At 35.2% G+C, this 27,902-nt stretch overlaps 1 protein-coding gene across 3 annotated transcripts in view; it reads right to left on the reverse strand.

Moving 5' to 3' along the window:
• Positions 1 to 27,902, reverse strand: part of Sms (spermine synthase) — a 250,094-nt gene that overhangs the window by 158,911 nt on the left and 63,281 nt on the right. For all 3 annotated transcript variants that reach the window (XM_090403753.1, XM_090403752.1, XM_090403751.1), the window contains exons 2-3: positions 22,832 to 22,902; positions 7,394 to 7,514 (exon numbers count right to left, since the gene is read on the reverse strand). In XM_090403753.1, the coding sequence (XP_090259879.1) occupies positions 7,394 to 7,514; positions 22,832 to 22,889 (179 nt within the window). In that variant the 5' untranslated portion in view covers positions 22,890 to 22,902. The remainder of the gene's footprint in view (positions 1 to 7,393; positions 7,515 to 22,831; positions 22,903 to 27,902) is intronic.

Here is a 27,902-nt window from a genome sequence, read left to right on the forward strand (position 1 = left end):
TACATGGATGGGATAATGGAGCTGGAGCATCGCTGGAATAAATGTATTAGTCTTAAGGGAGATTATATTGAAAAATAAAAATAATTTTGAAATTATAAATTCTTTTTTTTCATTGTCAGGCTGAGAACTCTTCAGACCACCCTTGTACATGGTCTATATTTAACTTGTAGGTTAGCAGTTAGAACTGAAGGAAGTACAGCAAAGTATCAGGTAACCAAAAAGTTCATGTGGTTTTCAGTAGAGTTCACTGTAATGACTTGTTTTATTTTGTAGTGGTTTGCAGAGCGTAATTTTTTATATGCATCATAAGGCACAAATATGTATCAGTCAATCAGTGTGCTCTAACTTGGTACGTACTCTTTTTCTGTGACTTTGAACCCTTTTAAAATGTCAGTTGAACCTGGTATAATTCAGGCTTGTTTATTTTACAAATTTAAACTCAGTTCGAAGGCTTCAGAAGTGCCCCATAAGATATGTGTGATATTTGGAAAATATGCAGTAGCAGAACATACTCCACAGAAATGGTTTAAAGAATTTGCTTCTTGTGATGAATCACTTGAAGATGCACCATGTTCAGGAATACCCTTCATCATTGATAATGAAGAATCACACACCACTGTTGAAAATAATTCAAGATTAACATGTCAAGAACTGGGAAAATAATGGACGCTAAGCAAATAGGTCCCACATTAACAGATGACAAACTTCAAAGGTTATCAATTTGTTTCTCACTTCTTTCACATCATAAAATGAGCCGTTTTGGATTACTTGCTCACTTATGATGAAAAATGAATCTTGTATTCTAACAGAAAGCAAATCACCAAACAATCCAGTATCGCACACTTCAAAGGCACTGCTTCGTCCCCAGAAGACTATGCTGTGTGTGTGTGTGTGTGTGTGTGTGTGTGTGTGTGTGTGGCAGACAGGAGTCAGTATTTGTACATGTAGGTTCTGTGGTTAAGCAGCTCTGTGGGAAGTTTTTGGTATTGAGACCAAATAATACTATAATATAAGGAGTTTATTAAAAATAAGCATTAAAACTCTTTTAATTGCTTATTTTTAATAAATTCCTTATTTATAGTATTATTTGGTCTCAATGCCAAAAACTTCCCACACAGAGCCAGTATTGTCTACTGTATGAATTTCTCACTGCAGGCCAAACAATTATGGCTGAGATCTGCTTGATGCAACTCGAGCATGTGCAAGATGCATTATAATCAGGACTATTTAATTCGAAGAAAGTGCTATTCTTACAGGACAATGCAAAACTTATCTATGAAAAGATTTGTGCTTTAAGATGGGAAATACTCCCTCACCCTCCATATTCTCCTGATATTTCTCCAGGTGATTATCACCTTTTTTTTGGCACTAGACAATCACATGTGAAACACAGTTCAGCAATAAAACAGAGATTGAAGTGGAGGTTGCTAGGTTTATTACTTTTAAAGACAAAAAGTTTTATAAAAGCAGTTTTTATAAAAAGTTTTTTATATCTTGGAAAGAGTTGTAGATTGTGAAGGTACTTAATTTAATGAATAAAACTTATGAAAATTTCCGCAGTAGTTTAATTTTTATTATGAAACATAGCACAAACATTTATGGTTACCTGATAGTTTGATATTAAATCAGGAGCAAGACAAGGGTGATCAAACTGGAAAAAATTGGCATGAAACCTGATATGAGATAAAAAGATATTAAACTTTTAATAAAGCTCTTTGCTTTATACAAATGATGTCATACTCCTACAGAAATACAGTGCAAGGTCTCAAGGATTCTTTAACTGAACTGAATAATAGCTGGAACAAATTTAGAATGAAAATTAGCAATAAAAAGAACTAAACTATGAAAATAGGCAGGAACGTTGAAAACTTCAACGACATTTTCAATGGAGACTTATAAACAAGAAAAATATTTCAGTTATTTAGGCCCAAATTTTAGTGAAGATGGTAAATTAAATATAGAACTGGACCACAGACTTAGCAAAGGTACACATGATAGTGAGCCAACTGAATAAATTTATATGAAATAAGAGAGAAAGATGGAAAGAAATTAGCCAAAACAATAAACAAGCAGTATACACATGGTATCGAAACCAGTTTTAAGTTAAAGATCTGAGAGCTGGGTTAGAAATAAAGCACTTGATCAAAGACTAGAGCCACAGATTTTGAGAGTTCTAGGAAAAATTAGGAGAGCAAGCAGATGGCATCACTGGTAGAATTATATTAAAAATAAAGATATTAGAAAGGAATTTGACGTTGTTGGCATTCAAGAATGCCTGAACAGAGCTAATCTCAGATGGTATGGTCACTTACGCATAATGAGAGATGAGACGGTTAGCAAAACATGTTTCATGCCAAGATGACAGGAAAAATTTCAGAGGAATATCAAGATATAGGTGGGTTGATGCAGTCAAAAGTGCCCTAGAAGACAGAAATACAAGATCTGACAATATCAGAGTGACAAGTGACAGACTAATTTAAGGAAAGTTGTTGATAGATTAGTCATAATGTAAATTTAATTATATAGCACTGTTATAGTATACCGTAAACCTCTTAGGATACACATTAGGAAACTGATGATAATAATGGCAATTTTTCTAGTCTTTAATTTATTCTTACATATATCTTTCTTGGTATAGGAAATCTTTCTATGATTTTCACATTTAGCTCATTTTCATTCTATCCTTGTAAGGCTTTAGCTGCTTTCTTTCATTATTTATAACATATATTTTTATTTCGTTTAAAGTAAATAAATTAATCAAAATTTGGCTGAAAAGTTTCTGTTGCTTGTGGAATACAGCTGATTTATGCTATAACAAAAACTGTTATGACAAACTACTAAGAAAAAGTTCAGACAAAACATCACAGGTACAATGCCTATGCTAAAAACTTCACTATAGCAAATTACTGCAATAGACTATAACAGACTACTCCTGTATTAATTTTAGTAAATTATGGAGACAACAACCGTGTTATAGGAATAATTAATTTCTCAACATTTCGACCTACATATTAGGGTCATCAACTCGACCATCAACCTTTCCAGTCAATTCTATGTAGAGTATTTAGGGCATGATCAGAAAGCTACATTTACCATAGTTATTAAATTTAATGTGCCATTTATGTTTATTTTTTTTAATAGGAAAAATTACTTATATTAGTCACATTCTGGCCTGCAGATACAGTTTAAAAACTACTTCTGCACTATGCTTGTCCCAGGAGAATTTATGATTTGCTCAAGAAGAACATACCCTGATAGTTGAAGCTCTCAGCATTCCCAGTTATCATCTAGTCAAGAAACTAGCATCAACACTTAACGAGTTCATAGGTCATTCTCCCTCCTATATAAAAACACACAACACTTTGTAAACAAAATTAAGGACACCACACTTGATATGGTTTATTAGTCAGTTTTGACATCTCTGCACTTTTCACAAATGTCCCAATCCACAATGCAATTCTTCTTTTACGGGACAAATTCCTGCCTGATACCAATAACACTCTTTCCCCACTGACTATTTTATGTGGCAAAATACTTTTTAAAAAAGAAGGCACAGCCATGGACTCACCATTATTCTTTCTCAATTGCTAACTTATATATGGAAGCTTTTGAGCAAAATGTTCTAGATTTCTTTACTTTAAAACCCCCAAGTCTGGCTTAGATACATTGGACACTTTTCTCAGACCACCTAAACAAACAACACAAACGAACACAATTCACAAATGAAATTGAAAGTCAAGACTGCTCCCTTTTCACTTGTTAGATATACCTGTCACATCTCCCCTCCAGCAGTTTTGTCTTCATTGTTTACTGTAAGCCTACACATACTGGCCAATATATACACAAAAACTCATAAAACCACAAACATAAAAACTAGGTGTCATTAATGCACTAAAAAGCTTTAAAGATTAGCAAGCACTTAAACTTGAATTAAAAGTTATCAGCAATGCCTTCTGAAAAATGGCTACAGCAAAAGAATTCTGTTGATAGTATTTATCGACAAAATTCTTCACAAGACTCCACTTAAAAATAAAAATAAACTAGATTACAATAGCCATTCCATACATTAAAGGAATATCAGATAAAATAAACAAAACACCACAGAAATACAACCTTAATGCTACCTTTAAACCTCCTGCAATATTAAAGAACTTATTCAACTCATCCAAGGATCCACTTCCTCCAATGGCCGACTCTAAAGTATACTGCATTCATTGCACCTATATTTGTCCTATATAAGTGTCCTAGGATATACAATTCCTATGTGAAAAATGAAACATAAATGGTACATTAATAACTATGGTAAATCTGGCCTTCCTGATCATGTCCTGAATACTCTACATAGAACTGAGTGAAAAGGTACCTGTTCTTTACATCACACCAAAACGTGGTGGTATGAACACAAATTTAAAGAGGCCTATAAAATTCTTATCCACTACCCTAATTTTCACAATAATGGTCATCTAAAAATCGCAAGAATAGTATTATTATTATTAAGGGAGACCCCAGAGAGTCAGGGACTCATCGAGGGAAGCCACATATTAAATACACCAGTTGTCATACTTGTTCATGAATTCCTTCACACTGCTTGAACGCACACAACATTCAATGGCAATTCATTCCAATCACACACCATTCTACGACAGAAAAATCTAGATCTCACCCTCCCCTCCTTCTTAGTGGACACCCTCCATAAAATAAAAAATACCATCAACTGAAATCCTAAATGACCCTTTCAGAAGTTTGTAAGTCTCAATCATATCACCCTCTTCTATTTACTAGTGTCTGCAGCCTAAAAATCCTCAATTTGTCTTTGTAATCAGTATTCCACAATCCTGATATAATTTTTAACACTCTCTCTCTCTCTCTCTCTCTCTCTCTCCACTGTATCAGAATCACAGATCACAGAAACCAGGAGACTAGGCCTGCACACAATAGTCCAAGTGAGGTCTTATCAGGCCTTGTAAAGAGATGAATGACATCCTTATCTTGACACGTCAATTGCAATTATCTTCCGAGCTGTATTTGCAATCTTTGCTATGTGGCTCCTGAACTTCAACTTCCTATCTATTAAGACTCCAAGATCCATAGCCTCCAGTTCTTCCAGCATAATTCCACCAATACAATACAACACTGGATATCTAATCATGTGCCAAAGTGCATGACCTTACATTTACTGACATCCATTTTCCAATGCCTACAATTGCAGCATATCCAATCATTCTGCAAATATGCATATCAGCTGCATTACTGATCACTCTACCTATCTTTGCATCATCAGCAAATAGCTGAATGTTGCCTGTAAAATCCTTCCCAATGTCATTAATGCACAAATTGAATAAGAGTGGATCAAGGACTGATCCTTGTGATACACCCCTGGTTACCATAAATCTTGAAGACTCACATTTCTCATATATCACTTTTTGATATTTGTCAGTTAGCAGTTCTCTTATCCACGCTAATATTTTATAATCCAATCCCATATTCTCCAATTGATGCAACAGTCTTCCATGCTATATTCTGTCAAAAGCATTAGCAAAATTCAAAAGTATCATGGTTGTATATATTCCCCTGGTCTAGCTCAATGGTAACATTATTATAAAATGTGAGTAAGTTGCTAAAACATGGCCTTCCTTGAGTAAACCCACACTGTTCATTGGAAAGTAGAGATTCTCTGTCAACTCATTTCTGAATGTGAGCCCCAACCAACTTTACCAAAATCTTCACCACCACTCCTGAAATACTGATTGTCAATAGATACATCGACATTCTTTCCACTCCTGCAGAATCTTCACTGTTCTGAGGCTCAAATTATATAGCCTGGCCAAAGGAATATCCAGTTAAGCTGAACATGCTTTTAGCATCCAAGCTGATATCCAATCAGTCCCTATTGCTGAGTTCTTAATGAGTTTGTTTGTGCAACAGCTCTAATACCTCCTCTTCATATACCTAAGTTGCTTTATCCAGTGAAGAGGTAACAGTGAGCTCAATGTTGCCCACACCAGGTTGATAGCTTTTAGCAAAAGGCACTGATTAGTTGAACAACCTCTTCTACATCTGTCGCCCTGATACCATCTGCATTCAGTAGAGATATACTTTCATATTCACTCTTTCTTTTACTTGCAGCATAATGCAAAAATTCATTGCAGGTTGTCTTTAGTTTGAAGAACCACTTCTAGCTTGCTGCTTGTAATTTTCATAATGGACATAATCCTTATGCACACAGTATTCCTTCCACATCATTCTTTTTTTATGAATCTCTTGCTTGATTAGATTACACATCCATTTGACTCCTACCTTATTTTTTTTTTTGAACTTTGAGGGCACATTCTGATATTGCATCATTTAAGTATTTTTTTAAATGCTTTCCATGCACTGCTGATATTCTTTCCATTCAGCAACCAATACCATTGCGGTGAATCCAGTATACTCCTGAATTGGTCATAATTTCCTGCTTTATAGTCTTTAACCAAAACATTCTCTGATACTATAATCAAATCTAACACTCTTTGACCTCAAGTTCCTTCTGTCACATACTGCTTGAGGAAGTTGTCTCACAACAGCTCAATAAATTCAGTTTCATTCTTCTCATGAGATTTTACTGCTACCCAATCAATGTTTGGATAATTAAAGTCCCCCATTATTGATTACTCTTTTTGTACCCATTGCTTTATTTGATGATGCATTTCTTTGTCACTACCAACCGATCCACCAGGTCTGTAATAAAACCCAACAATGTATTTGATCTTGTTAGATTCCACCCCACACCAGATGGCTTCAAACTCACTGCCACACAAAAAACTGTTACTAGTATTGCAGTTATGGGTCTCAATACTAATTGGATTCAAGTCATACGAAATCATTAGCAGCATGCCTCCCCCACCTCCTATCCTATCCTGTCTATCCTTCCTAAAAATATAGATGGCACAACTTTTTGATCTAAGAGTTAATTATAATTAGGACTGTAGCAATCTATGATCTTAGTTTTAATATAGCAAACACTTTTGGTAAATTATTGATTACGCCACCAATTTTGCTGTAATAAAATTAATAATATGAATTTATTCTCAGATTTATAACATTTATAAATGGGATTAACTTTGATGTAGTGTTTTTTTTTTCAATAGAGATCAGGCCAGTAGAATAATGGTTGATCAAATCATTGTCACTTTGGCATACAGTTTGAAATGTCACATAGTTTGTCTTTGTTTGACTTCAAAAAATATGAAGGTTGAAATATCGAGAAATTAATTATTCCTAACACAGTTGCAGTCTCCATAATTTACTAAAATGAATGCTGATCACCATATAACATTAAAGGAAAGAAAATTACTCCGTGTAGTCTTTGTAAGTTTGCTATAGTGAGCGTCAACTATATGTCTAACTACTTTACCTCCCATCCTCAGCTGCATAAACAATACAAAGGCTTGGCCCAAAAGATTGCTCATATTGCTTCTGTAATGACAGTGTCTTCAGAACTTCTTCTATACCTTTAATCACTTGGGAAACTTCATCTAGAAAAATGCAAAACATTATGTAGTCCATTTCAAACATTTCCTTCATAATTTCCTAACTATGAGATTTATTATTTTTCTTTAAATCACAAAAAAAAGAAAGATTTAGAGGTGATTAAATTAAAAGATAATAAAAAACAGTATACTGTAAACCTTTTTTCAAGTAAATGCTATTCAAATCCTGTATCATTTTTTTTTAATAGTGTAAGTGGGCTAAGGGTCTGATAATCTGAGTACCTTGATCTGTAGACTAAACATGGTACGTTTTCAAATTACTACAAGCTTCTAATAAAAAAGGGTGGTGGTCTCACAACAAGCAAAAAAAAAAAAAAAAAAAAAAAAAAAAAAAAAAAAAAAAATCATCTATTACATAAACACTAGCATGGATATCAGACCTTCCTTTCTTCTTACAAGCAGTGCACAAGTAGTGACCTTGCTGGGTGTAATTGGCATGCTATAATAATTTAACTAAGGAGTGCATCACATGCTTGCCATCAGACAAATTAAGAGAATACTACACAAATACAACCTTAACGACACTTTTAAATCTCTTACAAAATTAAACAACTTATTCAATTCCACCAAGGATCCCATTCCTCCCTGAAGTATATTGAATTCAATGCACTGTAAATTATCATTTATAGGTAAAACAAGAACATATGACTCCTATAGATAAAAGGAAATTACAAATGACACATGGAATTCAGTGGAGGTGACGTTTGCATCCTCTGTGCTTGGCTGCATGAAGTTAGATTATAATAAATTTAGTTTAATCTTTTATCCAAGTGTAAGCAAACAAAGTTTGCACCTGAAGTATCTTCAGGAGCAAACTTTGTTTGCTTACACTTGGATAAAGGATTAAACTAAATTTATAATAGGTTTTGTGGCCACATTTTTATTAAAAAAGACTCTTTTTTAAAACTAAACAAGTACTAAAAAACAAACCTGACAAATTTCATTAGTAGTCAGACTAACATCTTCAGGGGTAAGGATAACTAACAGTTTAAAGCATAAACTACAAGAAATTACGAAAAAAACAAGTTCATTTGTTGGTAAACATCAAAAAAGTTTGTTAAAAAACCGAATAACAGATCTATACAACCATATACGTGTTAGCTGGAAACAATGCTATCTGATGTCACGTTCTGTGGTTCACTTTCACTCTGTCTGAGGTCTGAACTGGGTAAATTTTTGATAAACGCTGACCAAACTTGATTTAAAATCAAACCTTGAATTTTTGTTGCATTGCGTAGGAATTTTGATCATATTTGCTGCCTCTTTGAATTTTCTTGTGAAACAGTTTTTATCAATGTAGGACATGTTTGTTCTGTCCCAGAGTACATCATGACCAGTAGAAGTTGTGTGAAATGCCAAACCAAAGGACGTACAAAAAAATAGAGAACAAGTCTGGTTTGGCATTTCACACAACTTCTACTGGTCATGATGTACTCTGGGACAGAACAAACATGTCCTACATTGATAAAAACTGTTTCACAAGAAAATTCAAAGAGGCAGCAAATATGCAACAAAAATCAAACCTTGATTTTTGTTGCATATTTGCTGCCTCTTTGAATTTGAATCTCATGTTTGGTCAGCGTTTATCAAAAATTTATCCAGTTCACACCTCAAACAGAGTGAAAGTGAACCACAGAACGCGACATCAAATAGCATTGTTTCCAGCTAACATTAACGGTTGTATAGATCTGTTATAAGGTTTTTTAACGAACTTTTTTGATGTTCATAATACCAACAAATGAGCTTGTTTTTTTCGTAATTTCTTATAGTTTGTGCTTTAAACTGTTAGTTATCTTTACTCCTGAAGATGTCAGTCTGACGACTAACAAAACTTGTCAGGTTTGTTTTTTAGTACTTGTTTAGTTTTAAAAAACAGTCTTTATTAATAAAAATGTGGTCACAAAACCGAAATAATTCGATTGAACTTCTTAACCACAGAAACCTCCACATGATTAAATTGATAATAGTCTAACCAAGTGGGGAAAAACTTTCAACATCTTTCTCTTCCAGAGTATTTAATAATAAGGTGAGATACCTTTTGGCAACTCGTATAGGTAAATATGACTTCTTCATTGCTTCTGCCTTACTATCATCACCTCTGAGTCTGGCTCCCGCTGATGAGACCTCAATAAAGGTCAAAACCAGTCTGGGTAGTGGACCTTCCCTTAATGTATAGCATTATACAGGTCCGCAAGGAGATGTGGTTCACATTATGGGAGATACTAAGACAAGGAGTGATGAGAGCTTGGTCCACCTTTACCACGAGTTGCCTCAGTCCTGAAGATACTTCAGGTGCAAACTTTGTTTGCTTACACTTGGATAAAGGATTAAACTAAATTTATAATAGTCTAACCAAGTGGAAAAAAACTTCCAGCATGAAGTTAGACTTATAGCTCGAGTCTAGTCGCCAACTGGAGGAACATTTTCTAAGCCTTTCTTCGACTGGTTCCCGAATTAGTCGATCTCTGGCATTGGCAAGAGGGTTTTTTTTTCTCTCCCAGAAACTCGGGTTTTTCATCCCATAAACTTAAGAAAATCGATCATAGAACTCGCATTATTTCAGACAATAACATATCCTGTTAGAGTTAGGTACCAAGAGATGGTAGCACTTGTTTGCAGGTCTCTTCGGCGGTGGCTGTATAATTGATAGACATGGGCCAGCTATCTCTGATTGGCTACCAGTGGAGATTGAACTGCTCACTCAGTCTCCAAAAGCTAGATAGGGTTTAAAGGCCTCGCCTACTCCCTATACAGGAATAAAAAGGCGTTAGCTTATTATCATTTATATTATTATAACTATGGAAGGTCTAGTCTTTCTGATTATGACTTGGATATTGGACAGGAGGAAGAGTACTGCTGCTGATAGCTGAAGAATTACAACCAACAAAATTAAAAGTTAAAGAGGATTTTAGGTTTGGGGGATATGGTTTATTTGAGACTGTCTGGTGTAACAAAGAAGCCAATAGAACAAAATATATTGTTGGGTGCTGCTATAGACCAGGGGTGTTCACAGAATCAGCAGATTAGCACACTGAGTGCAGGCTAAACAATCATTATGGGAGCCTTTAACTATGGGGGACATAGATTAAAGAGAGGAAAAGGGGGCATGGCAAGATGGAAGTGGAATTTATACAGTTGCTAAGAGATAATTACATGAAAGTACAAGGGCATGTACCCTCTATAGCATATTGTTTCATGTAATGAAACTACATGCTATAGAGGGTACAAGGGCATGTTATCATATCCAACACTCCATGAGAGTGTTGGATATGATAACATGCCCTTGTACCCTCTAATAGCATCAGAAGATACAGGGTGTTCGGGATAAATTTGACATATTTATAATTAATTATATTTTTCCGTAAGTTACATGTATTAACACACACTTCTCTTCATTTAAAAGTTTGGACCCTTCTTCATTCATATACAAGATGTCAGAAAGGATGGATAGCTGGAACCCACCTGAATCATGGAAGAGAATAACTTGTATCATGATGATTCGTGCCCGCCATCAAAATAAGGATATTACGACTGCTGCCCAATGCTCCCTGAATACAGTAAAAACAATCAGGCATGAACTAGAGACTTGCAATGGTGACTACGAGGATGTAGCAAGAAGAAAGATCCCTAGCAGACGATCTGATTGCGTTCGTACAGCAGAATTCCTCGCAAATCTGCAGGAACAGGTGTTGAAGAACCCTGGCATTGGAATTCGGGCTTTGTTCGTGGAGTTGCTAACTGTAGTCAAGCCCTGGATAACAAGGGTAGCCAATGGTAGGCCGTATGTATGGCAGCAGGATTCGGTCCCTTGCCACACCTCTGGGAAAAGTCAAAAATAGTTGTCTGAAAATTTCTACGACTTCACCAGTCCAAATGTTTGGCCTCCAAACTCCCCAGACCTTAACCCCATGGATTATTTTGTATGGGGTGCAGTTGAAAAAGACACCAATCGCACTTCCAGTAATACAAAAGCCCAGTTAATGGATAAAATTAAAACAGTTTTTGCGGCCCTTCCCAGTGAGACTGTAGCATCAGCTTGTTCGAGGTTCCGAAGCAGAATTGAAGCTGTGATCGATGCTAATGGTGGTTATTTTGAGTAAATCTTGTTGATAGTATTGTAATTAACTCTGCCTGTAATGTTTTTTTGTCAATTCTTTAAATTTAATAGATACAAAGAAGATTTTCTTTTTCCTTACGAAACTGTCAAATTTATCCCGAACACCCTGTATATCCATAACCAAAGTAGACACTCTGCTTCTAATTGGGGAGAGTGACCATGCTTTCTTGTTTTGCGAAGTTACAAAGAATGTGGAATTCTCTGTAAAGGAAGGGTTTCTGTTGAACTATAGAGCTGGTAATTATGACATAGTTAGGAGTCATCTTGAAGCAGTGCCATGGCTTGAGAAGCTACAAAAAAAGAATGTCAGTAGTGCATGGGAAGTGGTCAGAGATTGTTTGAGAGAAGCAGTAAGCTGCACACCCAAGGTCAGGAGGATAAACCAAGTGAGAATTAAGTGGATGAGGAGAGATATAAAGCAAGAGTTGCAAAAAAGAGACCATTGTGGACAGAATATAAAGAAAAAGGCAATCAGCATGCTCATGAGCAGTGCAAACAAGAAGGGTGACTAGTTTGGTAAGAAAAGCCAAATCAGATTATGAGAAAAAATTAGCTAAGCATGCCAAAGTAAACTCAAAAGAGTTTTTTCATTATGTGGCTGTATAATTGATACAGAAACAACATCACCAAACATCCTACTAAAATGACTATAGTAGGATGACTTGCTCATGGTAGGAAGGTGATAGAGACAAAAGAAACAGTTGAGTTGCTGAGACATCATTTTGCACAGGTGTATCATGTAGGTGGAGATTTTGCAGCTGCTGATGTAACAGAGATGCATATCAAAATTGAGGTCAGTGAAGAGGAGGTGTTCAGCATATCAGCCCATGTACTGTGTGAAGAACTTTTAGAGCCTCTGGAACTCTGCCAAAGCCTCAGTTCTGACAGAGTTCCAGGGAAGTAGAAAGAACTGCATAAAGGTGGCTGCAAGACAGAGGTAGCAAACTACAGACCAATTAATATATTAGGAGTGGTTGTTAAAGTATTGGAAAAGTTGGTTAAAGGTAAAAATCCAACATAGGGTGGATAGGGATGTGATACGCTACAGTGGGCAACATGGCTTTGTAAAATGTAGGTCCTGTCTTAGTAATTTATTCACATTTTATAATAACAGCAGAACTGGATAATGGAAATGGCTACACCATGAAAACGTTGGACTTTGTAAAGGCGTCTGATAGAATACCACATGGAAAACTATTACAAAAGTTAGAGCAAATGGGAATGGATATGAAGCTAGTAACATGGATTGTGTTAAAGAGGGACATGGCTGACAGACAGACACCAGAAAGTAGTATATGGTGGAATGGAATCTAGGAGAATGAGGGTGACTAGTGGCGTACCTCAGGGTTCTGTACTAGGGCCACTACTCTTTAATTTGTATATCAATGATATAGGAAAGATTTAAAAAGGGGATTTTCGTTGTTTGCCGATAATGCAAAACTAGAAAGAGCAATAGTAGTAGATAAAGGTGATGTAGTATCCTGCAGGATGATTTAAATAAACTGGCATTATGGGTAAAGGCTAATAATTCTATTTAATGTTACAAAATGTAAGGGTAATGCACTTCGGGTTGAGAAGGTTGCATACGTTGTATCATATTGAAACATATTGCAAAATTTGGTAAAATGGCTTTACTTGGATGTTGGAAAACACACTAACAAGTAAAGACAGAGATATCCTCTTTATACAGCTATAGTTTGGCCGCATCTTGACTATTATGCACAGATTTGGTCACCTGAATTTATTAGGGACCAGGAGGTGGTAGAGAAGATTCAGAAACAAGTGACTAGGCTGGTGACATGTCTGTGGAATGCTTTCTATGAGGACAGGTTGAGGGTTTGTGGGTTACTTTGTAACCCACAAACAAAGTTTAGTTGATGGATAGAAAAGAGTGGACATGATAGAAACTTTTTAGATATTAAAGGGGATTTATAAAATTGATACACAAAAATTTTTTCATTATATGATAAGTAGGTAGAGAACTGAGGTCATCTATGGAAGTGTGTAAGAGTTAGTAGGGGTGTGCAGACCAGATTTTTTGCATGGAGAGTGGTGAATGAGTGGAATGGATTGCCAGATTAGTTACGAGTTCCCTAACAGTGAATGAGTTTAAGATGTGATAGGTTTTATGTGTATAATAGTTTGGGCCTCCTATGATGAGCCTCAGACTCCATGGAGATACTGTATAATAATGATAATAATAATATTGTATGCAGAAGTGACTGGAAAAGGCATGTCTCCTACAAACCAAAACCTGGTATGACGGCAAATTTAAAGACTGTATTCTAATCAACCATCCTAAGCTCAACAATAATGGTCATCTAAAAATTTCATGAATATGGATAGTACCCACCTAAATTTTGTTTTAACAGGTCATAATAATTAGGACCATACGTCTCCAGCAACCTGTTACTATAGGTCATAGTTATTGCTTCCTCTGAACAATTTCACAATAAGAAACCTCAGCCCTCTTTTTAAATATTGATTAGGAGACTACTAATTTAGTAGCATTTACTGGTATTTTTCATTAAAAGAAAATATAACTGAATTCAATCTCATGCCATAAAAACAGGACTGCAATCTTGATGTGGTTTCCCCACACCACTACAACTAGATAGCAGGCAAGCAGTAACTGATGGTAACATATCCTAAAGATAAAGCACACCTCTTGGCACCAGTCTTCTCTTCCAACTCTTTTTTTGACTACCAAAGCAAAGCTTCTTTCATTATTCCACAATTAGTGAAAATTTGCAAACTGAACTGTAATGAAATGTATTTCTCTCTCTCTCTCTCTTGTTTTGTGTGCACATCAGATAATTACCTTAATATGAAAGTTGAAATGTTCAGAAATTAAAGTCATTACTCCTATCATGGCAATAGTCTCCATAATTTTGCCATAATGAATGCTGATTACCATGTAACATTAAAAGAAACAATTCTCCAATGCAGATTGTGTAAGGGCCAAATCACCAACCATACCTCCTACTCAAATGCCAGCCTTACGATCCCTCACCAAGGGCACCCGGCACAATTTTTGTCCTCCTATGTTTCCACTTCTCTCTCATCCTGATGGTAACATATCCTAAAGATAAAGCACACCTCTTGACACCATCTTCTCTTCCAACTCTTTTTTTGACTACCAAAGCAAAGCTTCTTTCATTATTCCACAAACTATCCACAATATGCCTCCTCTAATTTTTTGTCTGAATGACATTAGAAAAATACTCAATAGCCTTGATATTAAGAAATTCCTTGGCCTAGCTGATATCCCTCCAGTTATACTATAGCTTGTGCTTCACAACTAATACTCACCTATATCATTTTTACAAGCTATCATACTCGTTTGACATCTATCTAACAGCATGGAAACAAACTTCTATCCAGCCTGTTACTAAAAAGAGATAAAAGTCAGCCATCAAACTATCATCCCACCACAATCGCCTCAATATTCTTCTGAGAGCATCGAAAAGTGATAGAGAAAGTCATCGACAATTAGCTTCTTCACTATCTAGAGACCCACCTGTTAGTGCTCACCAACATGGAATCTACCATTCTAGAGCACATCTCAATAACCTTACCCAACTGTGCACATAAGCAATGGAAAGATCTGATGAAATTCGTGGCTGCTCTTGATATTTCTCTGGCATAATGCCTTCTTACAAAGCTACCAGTGATCTTCTCTCACTAATATCCAATTCTATTCATAGATTTGCTGATGACAATATACTCTATTTCTCTTCTTCATTTACAAAATCTTGTAATGCTGAAATGACTACTCAAGTTTCAAGATCATCTATAACCAATGTCTTAAAACACTGATCTGCTTGCTATTCTCAATTGAGGTGAAGATAATTTAGTGAACTTTAATGCTTCCAAAATAATCTTATTTCTCAGAAGGAAGACTATGCATCCCTCTCTTTTGATAAAATTCTGCTCACCAGTCACAGATCAGTTTTTCTCTTCTGAATGACTTTCACATTTAGTTTATCCTTGCACAAACACATAAATCCCTCCCCCTCCATTTTCTGTTCTAAACAATACTTCTCTTCTGCTCAATCCTTAACACTTGAAATTACAAATCTGCCAAACCCTAGAATTCAAAGTTAAGATGCATCAAAAACCTCCCTCAAAATGTTTGACTGGATTCAAGAGAGTTATCTGCTTAACAGATGCTCTCTCTCAATGAATCCTGTTTATCCAGGATTTATTGGAACAAAACCAGAGTGTTACATAAAAGTTTTTTTGTGTAACACTCTGGTTACACAGTTTTCCATGTACAGTCTTTCCAGAAGAAAATAACTTTTGTGTAACACTCTGGTTTTGTTCCAATAAATCCTGTGTTTTGTAAATAATGCATGCTTGCTAAACTGGATTTGTGGGGTTCTATATTCCTGATATTCTTCAAGATGAATATATCAGTTAAACCAGAGTCATATTCAGATGTTTGAAAAGTCTATTGAATAAAAAAAAAATAAATACGCATATTAATAACAAGTTTGACTCCTCAAAAACTGCCATTAATATATCAGGCTGTCCTCTATCTAATGACAAAATATCAGTATTATCAAAAGCATTAGACTATCAGTAGCTCCAAACACCATTCCGATCATGGACTTCATGTATAATATAGATGGCCTTTCATAACTGTTCATATAATTTAGCGAGTAAAATTAGATTTCAAGCAGTGTATATTTTATTTAAATCAATATCTCCTGAATGTAATCCATCTAAAGCCTTATCTTCTCTAAAACATAATTATTACTAAGGTTGATAAAGGTCAAGCAGTTGTAGATGATAAGAACAATTAGAAAACTTAATCTTCTTCAAGATCATTCTATGTACATTTATGCACAAACACATAAATCCCTCCCCCTCCATTTTCCTCCATAGAGACTCAACTCAATCAGCCTCTTGGAAGACGTTCATTCTTGGAATGAAGAAACAGTAAATAGGCTAAAAGTTCATTATGCTTTTGATCCAAGTATGGCCTTCATAAATTACATAAAGAAAATATGCTGTTAAGACCAATTGTGAACTGCAAGTCTCAAATTACCTATCTAATCTTCTTTCTGCATGTACTGGAAATTCTGTTTCCTTCATAAAAAATTCAATCAATTTTAAGAATAAAATTTCAGGATTATCCTTACCACTCACAGATCTTCTAGTAAGTTTTGATGCAGTCTCACTCTTTACAAATGTCTCTCTGACAGATACAACTGAATTAATCCATAATGACTTTCCTCCTGATATTGTCAAATTATTTGACTGTCATTAATTCAGGATACTTTAGCTGCCATAACAAATATACAAACAGATAGAGGGAACAGTTATGGGGTCTTCCCTTTTCTCCCAATTCTAGCTAATTACTTAATGGAACATTTCAAACACATATTCTGGATCTTTCTTTTAAGGTTACATGGTGATCAGCATTCATATTTATTTAAGTTAAGGGATATTACATCTCATATTGTTTCATATGGGATTTTGTGTCCCTAAATTCATAAATATGAATTTAGGGACACAAAACACACGTGTTGAAAAGATTATTTTACTGATTAATAATAAAATAATAACTTGACGTTTCGACCCCTGTATTGAGGTCATCATCAGAAGGATACATGCGTATATACGAACCAAGCTACATGCAGTTGCACTCTATACAGGTAAATTACATCTACATTGTTAACTATTCTTTTTTCTTAGCCTGCCCTCTAGTGATAAAAAAAAAAACTCTACTAAAGTCCTCACGTACTAAGATTCTTCTGGAATTATACAGTTCATATTGTTATATTACGATTATTATCTTCTGGAATTGTACAGTAAGGTTGCTATTGAATGTTCAGGGAAAAAAAAAAAAACCTTCACCAAGTCTTCTTGTATTGAGATTTTTCTTTGTGGTTGCTATGAAGGTGGCAGATGGGTCCTCCACATTCTTGGAATGGTTAGACCATCATTTTTATTCAGATTCGGATCATGTTTGAGCATTTCACACGCTTCCTTGAATTTCTGCTCAAACCAGGTTTTAGTGCAGTGTAGGGACTTGATACCTTTCCAATCAATTCTGTGGTATGTTTGGAGTGTGTGGTCAGAAAGGCCGGTTTTTCCAAAATGGAGATATTTTATATGTCGTTTGTGTTCATCCTTCCTGATTGGGATGGTTTGCCCTGTTTCCCCTATGTATGGTATGTTACATGTGCATTGTATTTTGTAAACCCCTGGGTGGGCTAGATGTGGCAGAGGATCCTTGGAAGAACTGAGTAGGTGTTTTAATTTTGTCGGGGGTTTAAAGGTGGTTTTGATGTTATATCTGTGTAGTGTTCTGTCTATTTTTTCGGAAATATCTCCAACATATGGTATAGCAATAGCATTCTTGAAATCTTTTTTGTTATTAGTGGTATCTTTGTAAAGGATCTTGTGAATGGTTTTTATACTGTATCCATTTTTTATAAAGGTATGTTTGATGGTTTCATATTCATGGTTAAGAGCTTGTTCATTTGAACAAATAGTTTGAGCTCTGTGTTTAAGGGTGCTTATGACCCCTAGTTTTTGTATTGGGTGGTGATAAGAAGTTTTGTGTATGTACTGGCCTGTGTGTGTGTGTGTGTGTGTGTGTAGGTTTGTGGTAAACTGAGAAGGAGAGACAGCCTGAAGGAAGACGTGTGACAAGTGTGTCTAGGAATGGAAGAGAGGTTGTTTTTTTCTATTTCAATGGTGAATTGGAGCGTTTGTGTCGTTTGTTCAGGTGGCTAAGGAATGTATTTAGTGCTTCGCGGCCGTGGGGGCCAAATGGCAAAAATATCATCGCCAAATTTTGGGCTTTAGGCAAGCCGACTCTAGAGCTCGTTGCTCAAAGTCTTCCATATAAAAGTTCCCTTTTATATGGAAGACTTTCCCTTTTTAGGAAGGGGAATGACCAACCAATTCCTTGAGTGTGGCCGCTAATTTTTTGAGTAAGTGGTAATGGTGCACTTTTGGCAGGCCATAAATTCTGGGCACGCGGGCATACTACGGTATTAATTTTTTAATTGTTTCTTCCAGCCATGTGTTAACTGATTTAAGTAGTTCTGTAGTTTTCTTTTTGTTGCATTGCATGGGGTTGTAATTTACCATTTGATAGGTGTTGTAGTCCGATACCAAATGGTTCATTTTTTCTATGTAGGTTGTCCGATTTAAAACAACAGTGGCATTCCCTTTATCTGCTTTTGTGATAATAATGTCACGGTTATTTATTTATTTATTTTTTTTAGGGATTTGAGGGCCAGTTTTTCAGCTTTGTTTAGGTTGCTGCTTATTTTTTTGGTTGAAAGTTTCCATCCATATTTTGTCAGCTAAATTGGCGGGGAGGGATTTTAAACCTCTCTCGATATGATAGATTATATCTAGTTTATTTACTGACCTTGGAGCAATGCCGTAATTTAGACCTTTCTCTAGTAGCGAGAGTTCACCTTGGGTGAAGTTGTAATCCAATTGGTTGATAACCAGACAGTGGTCCGATGGTGGTTGGTTGCTCCTAACGTGTTTGTGGGTGATTGGCTGCTCCTTTCATTATGGCATCGTAATTGTCTTGTGCTTTCCTGTAGTTTTAATGCTTGAAACTTTGTTATTAATTGTTCTTTGTTTTTGAGTAATAGATGCTTGGTATTTATATATATTTATACATTTATTTAATCCCATATTGTTTTTTAGCCGAATAAGAAACTCAAAGAGTTTCATGCCGAATATAGAAACTATATAAAGTTCGGCGATTCCAAGCATAAGCAAATACCTTAATAGTGCAACACCTGACCTATTCGGCGACATGAAGGTATTTAAGTTCATGTCGCCGAAATGAAGCCTTTGGCTCTTCATATAATTAGTAATTTATTAGGACACCTTCTTGGCAATTCTCATAGAAGGGATGCAAGTTCTGTTCGCTACAAACTTGGTATTAACTAGGTCTACCTACCCACTGATGAGACCTCAATAAAGGTTGAAACCGGTCTGGGTAGTGACCTTCTCTCATAATGTAGAACAGTAATACAGCTACTAGGAGCTAAGTTCACATTATGGGTAAATACCAAGAATAGTGATCGGATCTTGCTCCACCTTTACTATGAGTTGCCTCAGTTTGCACTACCAAATGGGTCAGGTGTTGCACTATCCAGGTATTTGCTTACACTTGTAATCGCCGAACTTTATATAGTTTCTATATTCGGCATGAAACTCTGAGTTTCTTATTCGGCTAAGAAACAATATGGGATGTAATATCCCTTAATTTAAATAAGTTCATGTCGCCGAATTGAAGCCTTTGGCTCTTCATATAATTAGTAATATATTTATATATTTATAAATTTATTTATAAATATATAAATAAATTTATAAATATATTTTATTTATTTATATATATAAATAAATTATATATAATAGATATTTTATTATTAATCAGTAAAATAATCTTTTCAACACGTGTGTTTTGTGTCCCTAAATTCATAAATATGAACATATATTGGATTTTTTTCACCTAAACCATCGATTTGATATAGATATGTTGATTATGTATGGAACTCCTCCTCGGCCGATCTTCATGAGTTTCTTGAAAAAATTAATTCAATAAACTAAGAATCAAATTTATCCTAGAAGTAGAAGATAAGAATTGTCTTCCTTTTCTGGATGTTCTCATTCTATGTCAACCAAATGATAGTCTACAGTTCTCAGTATTGTAAAAATAATCATATTAAAAATTCTGAATATTTTTACGTATTAATTATGCTTGTTAGTTTTTGTTTTCATACACGCAGTGTCTGCACTTGTGATGTGCTCGTTATGAAAATATTATATTAGAAGTAACATGTAAAGAAGTAAAAAAAATTTGATGTACTTACTAAACTGAATATTTGTGTTACTTATAAGAAAGTTTGTTGTGGTTTAAAAATGTTGAATTTTGTGTTTTGTGAAAGACTTTCTCTTAGTGCTAATGGATACAGCGAGTCAGCCATTTTATTGTAGTGCGTAGTTTCTGACTTTTGTGGAGTGCGCATGCTCCCGGAGAGGATTTGATATGTGATTGACAGCTGACAAGGAAAGCGTTGCGTATCCAAGTAACGGTTGTAAACAAGAGAGCGTTCGGAAGTTTTTAGAACACTGGCCGGTAAATATTCAAGTTGGAAGGAACTTGATTTTTTTTTAAGTGGAAAAAGTTAAGACTGTCATTTAGTATTGTGAATGAAAGAAGAACTTGTTGCTTACATTCTAAAGTGAATGTTTTTCTTAGAGAAAATATTGATAAGGAAGTTCTATAAGTATTAAGGATGCTTGAAAGTGAATGTTTAGAAAATATATTGATTAAGAAGATTTATAGGTATTAAGGATGCCTGATCTGATGAGTATTGCTACTAAAAGGAAACAAGATTTAGTCAAGAAGACTTTTATGTGTGTTACATTGATTGTTGAAAAGGATCCTGAAAATGAAGTACAGAGCTGTATAACTTCTGGAAAAGAGCCTTAACAGAAAGAGAAAAAGACTATGAACATTTTTTTGTGATTGTGAAAGAAAAAGTGTTTAGTCTTAAGAGTAAGTTTATATTTTTAAATAAGGCCTTGGATCCATATAATCTGTAGTTATAGTTATGTATTATTGCTAGAAGTGTATATATATTGTTTTAGTTTTATTAAATGTGTTTATTTCGTACTTGGTTTTGAGTCAATGATTAGTTGGATTCTGAAAGAGATAGTTAAAGTCATTGCACCAATTGGAGTGAACTTTTGTGCAATACAATAACATATAGGGACACTCGGAGTCAAAATAAAAATAATTGTTAGTAAAAGAGATTTATATAATAAATCACCTCATAAGTATATAGTATAATTATTAACAAAGGCACAGCCAGTAGACTAAATAGTTAATATACTACAGAGGGAACAAAAATAAAGAAGAATAAAAATAACAGTATAAAGCAAACCAACTCATTCTGGTAAATACATTGGTTTCTAACTCACATCATCACCCTTGTCAGAAATATGGTATAATCAAATCTTTAGTCAACAGAGCTCGTGTTCTACAGATTCTCTATTATCAGAACTACTTTTATCTCTAGCAGTTATAATGCAAAAACTATAGAAAAAATAATCAATAATTGTGGTCATCATCTTAACCTGCCTCAAGAAGAAATTACCAGATTGACTTACACGTCTCTTTCCATCCAGTTTGCAAACTCAATATCTTCTTTATCTCAACTAAAGACAAATATCCTCCTCTTTCTTACCCTGAAGTTTACAGAATCCCCTGCTCTTGTGGCTTATGTTATTATGGACAAACTGGTCATTCTGCACAAATCTGTCTTGTTTTACTTAAAGAACCCAACAAATCCAGTTTAGCAAGCCAACATTATCTACGACACAGGCCTGATTGGAACAAAACCAAAGTTTACACAAAAGTTATTTTCTTCTGGACAGACTGCACAAGGAAAGCTGTGAAGCACACATTCACAACCCAAACCTGAATGAAAATGATTGCCTCAAACTTTCTGAATGTTGGCGAAGTTATACTGACTAATACTTACCATTTGTGTGTTCCATAAATTGTAATTAATTTTTTTGTTTTTATATTTAAAAATAATTTATTTACTAAATTATTTTGTTGTAATTTATTTTGGATACCTATTAATACAGATGGAGTTATCTCCTGCAGCCAGTAGTCCACAATATATCAAGTGCTTTCACAACTGAATTGTTGTTCTCCTTTTTTGTGTTTTCCTATAATTGTATTGATAATGGCTACGAAACTTAGCCAAATATTTTACAAATAAAGATATTTAAATTAAACGTAAGTGATTCCAGTAATAATTTTATGATAAAATTAAGATAACGAAGGCTAGGGAAGCTGATTTAAAAGATAAATGAAAAAAATTTTTTTTAAATAAACTTTCATTCCAATGAAATAGAGACTTTAGAAATGTTAGGTGTTTCAAATACTTAACATTTCATGTTATAAACTCAATGTAACAAAAATCATATAATTTCCATGCATTTCTATTCATCCAGAATTTTTCTGTCATCATTCATTTTGTATCACTGGAGGAAAACATAGTCAACACCTTTTTGATCATATTCTGTACATATAAACAATATTTAGTAACTGAAACTATAAAAATAAATAGCAAGTGATTTTCTCTCTCTCTTTTAATTTAACATAGGTAGAGCACATTACCTGAATTAGCAATTTTGATAGGATCCATGTATACATCTAGCATTTCAGTCCTAGCCATTGGTACGTCTTCCCTGGCAATAAAAATGAATTATAAGTTATAATAGATACTTTAAATATATTAGTTTTCAAAAAAAAAAAAATTAGATAAAATTATGAGAAAGATGAACAGATGCATTTCATTTAATGGAATACTAGTTGTTTTTTTAAATCTTATATATATATATAAAATAACACACACACACACACATATATATATATATACTGACTAGGTCCGAGAACTAGAAAAAAACAATTAAATTTATTCAAAACGCAACAGAGATTGTCCGACTTCTTCAGGCATGGGAACATAGAAAGCAAATAAAAAACACTATAAAAAACATTGTATCACTATAAAAACGACTAATATAAAATTCAGTTAGCTTTGAGCTGTAGCTATAGTCCGTGTTGAAGTTCTATTGTTGGGCATCTGCGTGCATCTGACTTCACGAGTGTGCCGATATTGGATAGCAGAGCTGAAAGAGTCCGGTAGATTATAACTAAGGTTATTATTTATCCTATGCATCAGAAAGACCTGGTTGACAGAGAATGATGCATTTATAGGAGTAGAATATAATGGATATTGTATTTTCAGAGAAGATAGAGAAAACAGGGAAGGAGGAGGAGGTGTATTATTAATGATAGCTGAAGAACATCAACTAACAAAAATAGAAGTTAAGGAGGACTGAAGATCTGAAGGAGATGATTAATTTGAGGCTGTCTGATGTGAGACAGAGGCCAACAGGACAAAATATATTGCTGCTTGCTGTTACAGGCCTAAGGGTTCAGAGGAATATGTGTGGATGCCAATAGCACAATGAGTGCAGACAGAGCAATTATCATGAGAGACTTCAACTAGAAGGAAGAAAGGGCATGTGGCAAGATGGAAATGGAATTTACAGTTACTTATTTATACAGTTATTAAGGAATAATTACCTGAAAAAGCACATGATGGAGGGAACCAGGGGTTTGAGAGTGTTGAATCTGGTAACAGCATCATAACATGCTATCCATAACTACAGTAATAACTCTACTTTTGATCAGGGAAAGTGTCCATGTGGAATTCTAAGTCAAGAAAGGGTTTATGTGGAACTAGAAAGCTGGTGATTATGAAAAACTTAGGTGGCAGATTGGAGCAGTACCATGTTGTAAGAAGCTACAAGGAAGGAATATCAGTGGTGCATGGGAAGTGATCAGGGATTGTTTGAGAGAGAAGTAATATCAGCTTGCATATCCAGGATCAGGAGGATAAACCAAGCAGGGATTAAGTGGATGAGTAGCAATATAAAGGGAGAGCTGCAAAAAAAGAAAACATTGTGGACGCTTTTAAACAAAAACATTGAGAAAATAAGAGAGAGAGAGTAAGAGAAAGGTTTATGGAAGGATAACTTCATTCAGTGCCAATAGTAGGTTGTTACTGAGTGATCATTTTCAAGGTATGTCATCCAGGTGGAGACTTTACAGTTACTGATGTGAGAACTAGGATAGATGAATCAGAGGTACTCAGCATATTTAAAAATATCAATGTGAATACAGCAGAAGGACTAGATGGTATGTCAGCTCGTGTGCTATGATTATGTGCAAGAGAACTGGCAGTGCCTCTGCCAAAGATTTAACCTAATTCTCACCTGTGGCAGGATTCCAAGGGAGCAGAAAGAGAATGCAATAGTTCCATTATATAAAGGTGACTCCAAAACCAAAGTAGGAAATTACAGACCAATACGTATCTCTGAAGTAGTGGTTAAAATATTGGAAAAGTTGGTTAAAGGTAAAATTCAGGAATGATTGGATAGGAATGGCTTTGTAAAAGATAGGGCTTGCCTTAGTAATTTATTTGCATTTTATAATAATGTGACAACAGCACTGGATAAAGGAAGTGGCTACACTATGATACCACTATTGGACTTTCCAAAGGCATTTGACAGAATACTGCATGAAAACCTATTACATAAATTGGAGCAAACAAACAGGAATGGATATGAGGTTGGTGGCATGGATGCAGAGGGAGGAGAGTAGCTGACAGACAGCCATCAGAGAGTGAATACTGGAGTGTCTCAGGGCTACACTTTAATTTGTATATTAATGATATAGCAGAAGATTTAAAGAAAAGGGAGGGATATTCAGTTGTTTGATGATGCAAAACTGGGGAGTGCAATAGTTGATAAGGGTGATGTAGATATCCTGCAAGATGAGTTCAATTAAATTGGCCATGTGAGCAAAGGATAAAATGTAAGCTAATATACTTCAGGATAAAAATATTACATACTTTGTATCATATTGATGGTGCTCGATTACAGGAAATTGATGAGGCTAGGAATTTTGGGGTGATGGTGGATAGAGGTTTCAAGTTTAGATGACATATTGCAAAAGTTGGCAAAATAGTTCAAAGGGATTAGTTGGATGTTGAAAAACACACACTGACAAATAAAGATTGGGAGGTTATTATCCCCCTTCATAATAAAGATATGATTCAGTCACACCTTGACTACTATGCATAGATTTGGTTACCTGGGTTTTTGAGGATCAGGAAGTAGTGGACTGGAATGAGGGATGAGTGACCAAGCTGGTGACAAGTCTGTGGAATGCTCCCTATGAGGATAGATTGAAGGTGTGTGGGTTGCAGAGTTTAGTTTACAGACAGTGAAGAGGGGACATGATAGAAACCTCAAATTATTAAAGGAATTCTATAAAATTGACACAAAAGAAAATTTTCAATACATGAGGAGTAGTGGGAGAAGAAAGGGTCACCTTTGTAAGTTATGTAGGAGTGGTCTATTGGACTGCAGACTAGGATCTTCTTGGAGAGTGGTGAATGAGTGGAATAGATTGCTAGAGGTAGTTGTGAGTGCCTCAATGGTGAATAAGTTTAAGAAGTATGATTGGTATTGTGTGAATAATGGTTAGTGTGAGCCTTCCATGATGAGTCTTTTTAACTGCATGGACCTGTAAAATAATAATTTCATGACTAGGCATTCCATTCAGTTCAATCAGGTGATACTCATATTATGGTGAAAGCCATTATATATAATACTGGAGGTGTGCAATGTTCTGTAAATTCAAAGTTGCTAATGACACTGGCAAGGAACATGCACTGACTTTGAAAAAGACATGATTGTAGGGTACCAGTGGGAGGGGGGGGGAAGGACAGTATTCAAGAAACTGTCAAAAATGTCACTGTTCACAGAGTGTTAGTTAAGGTGAACAATAGTTGTCAGACCAATGATGGGTACCTACACTTCATTGATGTTGGTGGTAAATGCAGGTTGTCCTGCCTTGTGCAAGCCCATTGATGAAAAACTGTTGAATAATCTTGGAATTTAACCTGGGGACAAATTGCAGTATTTCCCAGAGCACAATCTGCTGTACCCTCCATATGGTCTTCTGAAGTATCCATGCTTATGTCTAATCATTGAACCAATGAAGATGGGAAGGACGGGAAGTATGTTATTTTTTTGGATCTTGTTTCCAGCATGACATCTGTATGGTATGTGGAGGAAGTGAAACCTGGAAAAGAAAATCATTCCAATGTCATGGTAAAGACAGCAAATCTGCAGCATTATGGTATAGGGATGTTTACTTAGGAATGCCCTAGAAACTCTGATATCTATAGACCATGCTAAGTTGAGCATGATAGTGCCTTCCAGGTATTATAATAATAATAATAATTATTATTATTACATGACATCTGCAGGAAGTCCAAAGACTCATCAAGGGAGGGCACCTACTCTACAACTCTGTCTCCACCACTCAATTCACCAACTACAATCATCACCTACACCAATGCCATCTACCGTCCACCACTACCACTAATATTTTCACAGGCAATCACAAACATCCATGCCCATGGCAGGATTTGAACCCACAGCCTTTTGGTTGGAGAGTGGTTATGCTAACCACTCGGCCAAGCAGCCTGACAAATATATGGATGCTGAATTTGTCATATTTGAATTTCGTAGAACACACACATATAGGATTTCATAGATCAAAAGATCTAGCATTTGAATCCTCCAGTCCAAACACATGCAGATCTACAGGAAGTAATCCTGATGACATGGTCCCCTACACTTTCTTTAATATTCAGAGGTCTCAGAGAGTCCATGCCACATCTCAAAGCTGCAGTTTTCTGCTAATGCTATGATAAACAACATGGAAACAAGAGAGGAGGGCCTAAGAATTATTGGGATAGTGGTTATAACAGTTTGAATGGATTATGTATTCAATTTAGTTAAACGGTCCTGGTGAACTGTAGTGAATTTATATAGGAAATCACATCATCTGCCGAGAGTAAAGAACTGAGTTTATATCACCAATTTTGAAAGCAGCTGTACTGCCGCTCATCTTAGTAATCTGATCTACATAGACAATGGATAATGATGAAACAATGTGAAAGTTAGCTTCATGATTGACTGTACATTAAAGCATCTTCAGTACAGTCTCTGATTCTATTTCCTGACATACAACGTAAGAATATACCTTATGTCTCATTTAGGTCATTGAAATAGAATGCTTTGAACAGCTTTTCTCTTGGCAGCTTATTGTATTCTCTTGGCACCTTTATATTAGATTTACAAAACAAATACAGATTTCAACTATGGGATATAGTTGAAATCTGTATTTGTATAGAGAGAAGAGAAAACATGCAAGATGAGAGAAAATGAGTTTATAGAATTACTCAGAGATAACTATGTTAAGAGCATGTGAAGGAAAGGACTCACAGTATAAGATAACGAATCTAGTGAAAACATCTGAGAATCTATCTATAAATCAGATGAACAGTTTTGATGTGAAAGCAACATGTATGTAAGGGCGTTGACTAAGAAGTGTAATGTATGAAACTTATGAAGCAGATAATTATAATAAACTGTCAATGCAGCCTTAGAAAGTGTGTCTCAGGATGAGAAACTGCATGGTAAAAGAATCAACAGCACATGAGTCAAAGGACGTCTAAAAGAATTCATATCTGTCTGCATCTCCAGTGATCAGAAAATCAATCTCATGGGAATAAAATGGATAAACAACACTTTAAAGCAAGCAA

The sequence above is a fragment of the Typopeltis vanoorti genome, chromosome 14, assembly GCF_054136105.1.
Source record: "Typopeltis vanoorti isolate ZY-2024b chromosome 14, IOZ_Tvanoo_1.0, whole genome shotgun sequence".
NCBI lineage: Eukaryota > Metazoa > Arthropoda > Arachnida > Uropygi > Thelyphonidae > Typopeltis > Typopeltis vanoorti.